The sequence below is a fragment of the Talpa europaea genome (assembly GCF_964194135.1).
Source record: "Talpa europaea genome assembly, chromosome: 7".
In the NCBI taxonomy this organism is placed as follows: domain Eukaryota; kingdom Metazoa; phylum Chordata; class Mammalia; order Eulipotyphla; family Talpidae; genus Talpa; species Talpa europaea.
This window is the reverse complement of record NC_140074.1, coordinates 40,245,005-40,254,301: the sequence shown is the minus strand read 5'-3', so window position 1 is coordinate 40,254,301 and position 9,297 is coordinate 40,245,005. Positions and strand designations below refer to the sequence as shown.

The 9,297-nt window shown below is 37.0% G+C and overlaps 1 protein-coding gene across 1 annotated transcript in view; it reads right to left on the bottom strand.

Annotated features, from left to right (window-relative positions):
* Positions 1–6,207: 6,207 nt before the first annotated feature.
* Positions 6,208–9,297, bottom strand: part of LOC311172967 (uncharacterized protein C9orf85) — a gene marked incomplete at both ends in the record, with an annotated part of 42,161 nt that continues 39,071 nt past the window's right edge. Inside the window, one exon of the mRNA XM_084236602.1 lies at positions 6,208–6,325. Within this exon, the coding sequence (XP_084092728.1) occupies positions 6,208–6,325 (118 nt within the window). The remainder of the gene's footprint in view (positions 6,326–9,297) is intronic.

Sequence of the window (9,297 nt, the reverse complement as noted above, 5' to 3'; positions counted from 1 at the left end):
GTCAGCATTTGGATTTTTTTTAAAACAAGTAAATTTCTTATTGATGGCAACTAAATGGTCTTTGTAGCATTTTTATCATACAGTAGATTCCAACCACTCACTCTACTTTTCTGAGTTGTCCTACATGCAAGTACATGTTTTTAATGTTGTCTGTCTTCTGTGCTGTTCCTGTAAGTCTGCTATTAAAATACATTAAACTATAAAAAAAAAAAAGACCTTACATTAGCTGTCTCCTCTGCCTAGAACAGTCTTGCCCAACATAGCTCTTTTTCAGACTTTGCTCAAATGTCACTTTTTCACTGAGACGTACACTGGACACTTTTAATATTCAAAGCTCACTTCACACCCACTTGTGCACTTTCACCCCCTCATCCTTGCCCACAGATTCCCAATCACCCTCATAAGTCTGAGTTTTTTCCATAGAACTTTTCACCTTCTAACATCTAATTACTTATATGTTCATTGCTTATTTTTTCCACCCACTAAAAGGTTATCTCTGAAAGGAAAAGGATCTTTACCTTGTTGACTGCTTATCCCATAGCTTGAAGTGTCTTGTATAGGGCTGCTCAATCATGATTTATTTAATGAATGCATGCTAGCTATGATTCTATTATCACCATTATTATTCTAAGTCCTTTTAGTCACCATATAATATGCTCCTGTCATGTACTTCATTCAACAGAATTTTCTCTTTTTGCATTTAGGAGTGCTTTTGACATGAGATACAATATAATACTTAAAAAGCACAGCTTCAGAAACAGATAAGATGATCTAAATCTTGGCTTTGTCAGTAGCTGTATGGCTTGCTACAAATAAGTTCATCTTTCTGTGCCTTGGTTTCCAGGGGCCTGACAAGAGGGTTAAATAAACTAATTCACAAGAATTGCAGAGGTAGATGGGCCAAGAGTTATTATTTCAACTCAACGTTCAAGTTCTGAATGACTATCTCTGTGGCTCATGTGGGTTTCCTCATCATAGTTGCAAGCTCTAGACATCTGTCTTCTCACAACCACATTTGGGCAGAAAAGAGAAGTTCTTCCTTTTTGTCAGTTAGGCCGATCTTTTCCAGAACTCCCCATGTGAGAGACTCTCCTCACATGGCCACTTCTGCTTTCAAGAGTCTGTGAAAGAGGAAAAGGGACAGAGTATTCTGATAGCTGGACAGAAGCAGGGGGCATGGGAATGGCTTTTGCCACACACAACTAATTGTATCTGATGCAGGTGATGATCACAGCCATCTGGAAGGGAGGGTAGGTGGGCTGGGGGGGAGTCCTGAGCTTTATTCTAGACCACATAAGCCACAATTATCTCAGGAATATGAATATTTTTTAAAGTGCCTCAGATAAATTTTATGGTTGTCAGTTTTAGGACTTCTATAGTAAAGCACTATAGTGTTTCCAATTATATAATGCAGTTTTGCTGGCCTGTCAAATATCAGAGCATGATAAATTAATTTACTATATCAAACAGTCTTCATCTCATTTCCACCTGCTAAATTCCAATAAATTTTGTAGATTAGAAAGGATAATTTCTAAGAAATATAAATGAACTAAAGTAACAATTAAATTTAAACATCTGCTTAAAAAACAAAATATGACACCCACTTTAGCACTGAAGAATGAAATGCAGATATTAGAGTATGTCACTAGGTGATGCTCTTTGTCAGACTTCTCTTTTGGTAATCTGAGGAATTAAAACTCATTCAGGGAAAGAATTTACTCTAGACCTAAAAACAATTTAGCTGGCTCTTTAACCACAAAAGTCACAGAGTCCACAAAATAAATTTATATGCAAAAAGTAAGCCACACAAAGGTATGGGAGAGAAACTTTCTTAGAAAGTCTGTAAGTTTAGAATACTGAGACTTCCACTGGGTCTCCCTGGTGATGCAAGGGGTTAAGATGTAACCTATGGGGGCCTCCCCGGTGGCGCAGAGGTTGAGCACTGGGTTGCGAAGCTGCCCGCAGCTTCTGCAACGCTGGTTCAATTCCCAGCCACTGGGCAAGGGTCCCACAAGGCGCGCAGACCTCTCCTGCCGCCCGCTGCTCCCCTCAGCAGTGTACTTCGTCAGTCTGCCTGCTCTGCTCTGCTCTGCGCTCTGCCTCTGGTGAATTTTCTCACCCTCTCGCGCTTCTGAATATACCCAGTGCTTGTATAAATAAAATCTTTAAAAAAAAAAAAAAAGCCACAACCTATGAAGCTGTTTGCAGCCACTGCAGCACAAGTTCGATGCTGCCTGGCCAGGAAGATACCCACACGGCACAGCAGACCTCTCCTGACTCACCTGCCGCTCCCCTCAGCAGTGTACTTCAGTCAGTCTGCCTGTTCTGTTTCCCACTCTGTCTCTGGTAAATCCTCTCATGTCCCGACACCTCTGCCCTGTACCCCAGTTCTTGTATGCATAAATAATATTTAAAAAAAAAAGACTATTGAGACTTCCACATCATTAACATGATAATCTCTCTTCATTTATTCTTTCTCCATTATCTCTTTTTTTAATGTCTTAATAAAGTTTTAAAATGTTTTGTCAACAGTTCTTAAGGGTTTTAAAAATTTATTTTTGGGCCTCCCTGGTGGCTCAATGGGTTGAGTGCAGCACTGTGAAGCTGTCCACGGCCTCTGCAGTGTGGGTTCAATTCCCGGCCAGCCAGGAAGATACCCACATGGTGCAGCAGAACCCTCCTGTCTCACCCACAGCTCCCCTCAGTAGTGCTTTCGGTCACCTGCCTGTTCTGCTCCCTGCTCTGTCTCTGGTGAGTCCTCTCACCCTCCCATGTCTCTGGCCTGTACCCCAGCTCTTGTATAAATAAATCTTAAAAAAATAATTATTCTTAGGTACTGCATACTTTTATGATGCCACTGAAATGTTATGTGTCTTCATTTAAAAAAAATTATTTATGCATACAAGAACTGGGGTGTAGGCCAGAAGTGCGGGGGTGGGATGGGGTGGGAAGAGAATGATAGGATTCACCAGAGGCAGAGTGGGGAGCAGAACAGGTGACAGGTGGATCTACCGAAATACACTGCTAAGGGGTGCAGCGAGTGAGACAGGAGAGGTCCTGTTGCACTATGTGGGTTAGCTCCCTGGCCAGGGAGCAAACTCCTGCTGCAATGGCTGCTGATAGCTTGATAGTGCTGAGACTTTAACCCCTGTGCCACCAGGGAGGACCTGTCTTGACTTTTTTTAATTTTTATTTTTAAAGATTTATTTATTTATGCATACAAGAGCTGGGGCACAGGCCAGAGATGTGGGGGGTGAGAGGATTCACCAGAGACAGAGTGGGGAACAGGACGGGGAGATTGACTGAAGTACACTGCTGAGGGGAGCAGCTGGCGAGACAGGAGAGGTCTGCTGCACCATGGTGGGTTGCTCCCTGGCGGGCCGGGGATTGAACTCATGCTGCAGAGGCTGCAGATTGCTTCATAGTGAGGTGCTTAACCCCTTGTGCCACCAGGGAGGCTCACTGACACTTTTTTTTTTTAAGATTTATTTATTTAGGGCCTCCCCGGTGGCGCAGCGGTTGAGCACTGGGTTGCGAAGCTGCCCGCAGCCTCTGCAGCGCCGGTTCGATCCCCGGCTGCTCCCTGGCCACTGGAGGAGGGTCCCACATGGTGCGCAGACCTCTCCTGCCGCCCGCTGCTCCCCTCAGCAGTGTACTTCGGTCCTTCTGCCTGCTCTGCTCCCCGCTCTGGCTCTGGTGAATTCTCTCACCCTCCCACGCTTCTGACTGTACCCAGTGCTTGTATAAATGAATAAATAAATCTTAAAAAAAAAAAAAAAAGAAAATGTCCATTAAAAAAAAAAAAAGATTTATTTATTTATTTATACAAGCACTGGGTATAGTCAGAAGCGTGGGAGGGTGAGAGAATTCACCACAGCCAGAGCGGAGAACAGGACAAGCAGATGGCGGAAATACACTGCTGAGGGGAGCAGCAGGCGTGGCAGGAGAGGTCTGTGGGCCATGTGGGACCCTCGCCGGCGGCCAGGGATCGTCGAACCGGAGCTGCAGAGGCTGCGGGCAGCTTCGCAGCCCAGCGCTTAACCGCTGCGCCACCAGCAGAGGCCCTCACTGACTTTTTTTTAATGATGAAATATATTGAAGTAAACTATCATTATTCTCTTCAACAATTCAGTATATTTTTCTTAAATAACATTATTGCAATTTATCATATGATGCCTAAATATCTTCCATTATTGACAAACCAAATAACCAATAAACATTAAAGGAGGCTTAAGCTTATTTGTAATTAAGAAAACACAAATTTATAGGGCAAAGGGATTAATTTACCCCCTTATCAAACTGAGAAAAATGAAAAGGTAGGATACTGAGTGTTGGTAAAGATTCAGCGCATTGGAACGCAAATACATTTGCCAAAGGGAGGAAGGTAACAATATTTCTAGAAAGACAGTTTGGCATTATACATACAGTAAAACTGAAGATAAATACAACCAATGACTTCTGCCACCACGATGTGTTACAAGAAACAAGATGTGTACCAAGAAGTACAAGTAACTACAATGACTCTCACAGCAATACTATTTGCAACAGAAAAAAATAATTGAGATAACTCGTGTACATCAAAATTAGAATAAACGGTGCTATGTAAATATAATGGACTAAAACATAGTAATGTAAAATGAACAAATTAATGGTATTACAATGACATGGTCAATCTCACAAATTTCATAATATTGACATAAAGAACAAATACAGAATAACAAGCATCGTATAAGATTACTCATATAAAGTTCAAAACCAAGTGCCTGCCACTTCCTAATCTAGCTGAAGATACGAAAGTTCACTGTATCATTTTGCTACTTTAGGTATAAAATTTATGGGGGTAGGGGTAGGGAGGAGCACAGAAATCAAACACAGCTAAGTTGTGTTCTCTAGGAGTAGTTCTTCATTTGGGTGATAGATGTATGGCTTTCCTTTATATTTATTTATTAAACTCTACATATATATTTTATGTATTTTTCTAGTATATTTAGATTACAAGACAAAAAGGTAAAAAAATGTGACAGGTATGTAAAAATATTTTCAATGAAAACCTGCTATACACTTGTTAAATATTATTATACAAAAATTAACTTTGCTTTATAACAAGCAAACATAAGAGCTTTTGCCATGCAGGCATTTTTCTTGAGATCAAGCTATCAAAATTTACCCACTGATGAGCAATTTTTGAGGCTAGCAAATAATGATGTCATCTGATTTTTATGAGATAGTTCTTACACAACCATCAATTCTGAAACTTGTTCACTTTGATGTTAGGTAGTATATTCTTTTTGAACGACTCCTGTGAGTTCCAATAAGATGCCCCAATATTCAACTGGCAAATACAGCATATGCCACTTAAAACTTTATTGTGAGAAAACTCCGGATGAAAGTTATATAATTCAAATACCACACACAATTTATTATGTTCATGTATAAACTGTGACTATTTTCTATAGGTTTTTCTGCCTTGTAAGGATTTTAGAGTATTTTTTCATAAAGCATTCAATGAAAACTTGTTCAGAATTTCATGTTTACATATTGACTTTTAATATATGTATATTAACCCATTTGATTGTCATTTTCTGTGTCATCTAAATCAATATCAAAATCTAAATCATCATCACTTTCTTCTTTATTTCCTCTGCAGCTTCTTCTATGGTTGAAGTGTACGTTATTTTCAGTATTTTCTGTCTTTTCTGGTTCTTTATTAAACCTAAAGATGGAAGAAAAAACTTCTAGTTATTTTCCAGGCTTTCATTACTGAACTTTGTAGACTGAAGAAAATTTTACACTACATTTCTTCACAACAGGATTTTAATGAAGTAAGTATAGAGAAAATGATCCTTGAAGACTAGCTTAAACCCAACCAGTTATCATACTGTCATCAATAAAGTTGACTCAAAGAAATCAATAATGACATCCATAAAAGAAAAGTTGTTAGTTGATGAAAAATTTGTTTGTAATAAATAATGAATGTGAACCTCACAGATAAGTATTTTAATTTCCTAAATATGTAAGTTTAACTCTTACTATACGTAAGAAAAATTTCACAAATAATTAAAATTTTTCTATTAGGAAGAAAAAAATCTACATTAATGTAATATACTTCAACTTAAGATTCTCAAAGCTACAGAATTTGTTTTTTTTTAAAGAAAACAAGCATATTAATTACTAAAAGAGTAAAACACAAACATTAAAAATAAATACTCACGGAATAACAATGTCTTCTTTCTTTCCACATTTTGCACAAACTTCAAGTTCAGATGCACATGGTCTACACATTATGTGATAAGAATCTTTCACTGTCTTTTGTAAACATTTAACACTGAAAGTGGAAAAGAAAATCAAATATTAGTTTTTGCTAATTACCTAAGATTTATTTGCTAAAATAAGGGGGTGTGGCTAAAGGTGTATGCAGAAAGTCTAAAAATCAGAACTAGATTTTAATCTCAGTTAGATATTTGTTACTTTAATTATATAGATTTTTAAATAAATTTACAGCTACAAAATAATAGTAGTGGGAATTTATTTAAAACTTTTTAAAAAGACTCTTCTGCAAATAATAATAGTTTTACTTCCTTTCCTATTTGGTTGTCTTATATTCATTTTTCTTACCTAATTACTCTGGTGAGGACTTCCAATACTAAGTTGGGTGAGAGTGGTCTTCCTAGTCATCTTCTTGATCTTCCAGAAAAAGTTTTTCAGTTTTTCACCACTGAGTCTGATGTGAGCTGTGGGATTCTCCTATATGGTTTTTATGATGTTGAGGTAAGTTCCCTCTATACACACTGTGTTGAGCATTTTTATCACAAATAGATGTTGAATTTTGTTGAATGTTTTTCTGCATCTATTGAGATAGTTATAAGATTTTTCCCTCGTTTTGTTAATGTGGTATATCACAATGATTGATTTACAGATGTTGAACAATTTCCACTTGATCATGGTATATGATTCTTTAAAAATATTGTTGAATACAGTTTACTAATATTTTATTGAGGGTTTTATTTTAATCTGTTTATCATGGATATTGGTCTATCATTTTTTTTTTCTTGTGAAATCCTGTCTCTGGATTTGTTATCAGGGTAAATTAACTTATGAAATGAGTTTGGAAGTGTTCCCTCCTCTTCTGTTTTTTTTTTTTTTTTTTGGAAGAGTATGAGAAGGATTGTTATTTCTTCTTTGACTGTTTGATAGAATTAACCAGTGAAGTCATGTGGTCCCAACTTTTGTCTGTTGGGAGGTTTCTAATTACTGATTGAACCTCCTTACTAAGATCAGTGTGTTCATATTTTTTTCTTCCTCATAATTCAGGCTTGTTAGGTTAGGCTGTATTTTTCTAGGAATTTATTCATTTCTTCTAAGTTGTTAAGTTTGTTGCCACATGATTATTTATTGTAGTCTCTTATGTTTCTTTGTATTTCTTTGGTATCAGAATATCTGTGTTATCACATCCTCTTTCATTTCTGATTTTATTTACTTGAGTCCTCTTTTTCTTCTTGGTAAGTCTAGCAAAAGGTTAGTCAATTTTACCTTTTCAAAAAAACAGCTCTTAGTTTCACTGATCTTTTTTTATAGGTCATTTTAGATTTAATTCATTTTTTTCCACTTTTATTTGTTCCTTCCTTCCTTCTACTAAATTTAGACTTTGTTCTTTTACTCTATCTTTGAGGTACAAAGCTAAGTTGCTTATTTAAGATTTCACTTGTTTCTTGATGTATGGATTTAGTTATGAGCTTGTCTATTAAAAATGCTTTCCCTGCACTTCATGACTAACTTTGTTGTATTTCCAACTTCATTTGTTTCAAGGTATTTTTTAAATTTCTCTTTTGATGTCTTCATTGACCCACTGGCTGTTCAGTAGCATGTTGTTTAATCTCCACATATTTGTGAATGTCCCAGTTATTGTCCAATAATTAATTTCTAGTTTCATACCATTTGGCTCAACAAAGATGCCCAATATAATTCCAAGCCTTATAAAATTTATTAAGACCTGTTTTGTGATCTAACATTTATTTGATCTATCCTGGAGAATGTTCTGTGTGTACTTGAGAAGAATGTGTATTCAATTGTTTTGGGATGGAATGTTCTGTACAATATTGTTTAAATGTCCATACTACCTAAAACAATCTACAGGATCAATGTAATATGTAATCCCTATCAAAACCCCAATGACTTTTTTCACAAAACTTGTTTGAAACTATAAAAGACCCTGAACACACAGACAAATCTTAAGAACAAAACTGGAGACATGGTGCTCCCTAATTTCAAATTATGTTACAATGCCATAGATAAGGTACTGGCATAAAAACATGGAGGTGGCCTCCTGGGCAAGGCACACAGTAATCCATGGAGGTGGCCTCCTGAGGCCAGGCACACAGAAACCCCCTGAAGGCAGTGGTCAAAGGGCCATACCCCCTCTAGAGCACATGCTGTGTGTGTGCCCTGAACCTGTCTGCACCTGCCTGTCCAGTAACTGCTGCTGCTACAACAAACAATCATAAACTGGACTGGCTACATTTCAAAAACTCAACAGCTACCAATTGCCAGTGGCTACTGATTGGTAACTTTGCTGTTAGATGCAGAAACAGAAAATAAATCAATGAATTCCACATCAACTGGTAAAAAAGAATCCCATCCAGGATACCATAATACATTTAGTTGTCCTGTCTCTGTCTCTTTCTTTTTTAAAATATAATGGGCATGAAACATTGCATTGTATAATAATTTGATATATGCATATATTGTAAAATGACTACCATGCTAAGTTTCGTTAACACACAGTATTTTTTCTTGTGATAAAAACTTTTAAGATATATTCTCTTAGTTGTCCTGTCTCTATACTTTATTGTTGGCTTGTGGCAGATTGTGAAACTTTCTTGTTTTTGATGACCTTGATGGTTTTTGGGGAAAACTGGGTAGATATTTTATAAGCAAAAAAGTGAGTTTATTAACTTAACAATGTATAGGGTCACTAAATAAAAATAAACTATTTTTATATTCTAATAATGACCACTGACTTTCTTTTGTAGAAACTGACAAGCTGATTCTAAATAATTAGAAAAAGCAAAGAATTTATAAAAATCAAAACAATGATGAAAAAGAAAAACAAGGCTGTGAGATTCGTATGATGGGATCTCAAGATTTATCATATAACTGCAATGGTCAAGCAGTGTGGCCTTGGTGAATGGCTAGACACACAGGTCCAAGAGTCAAAACAGAGCTGAAGAGTAGAGGCATACCTATAAAACTGACTTTCAAAAGCACAAAGGCAGTTCAACAGAAAAACGATAGTCTTTT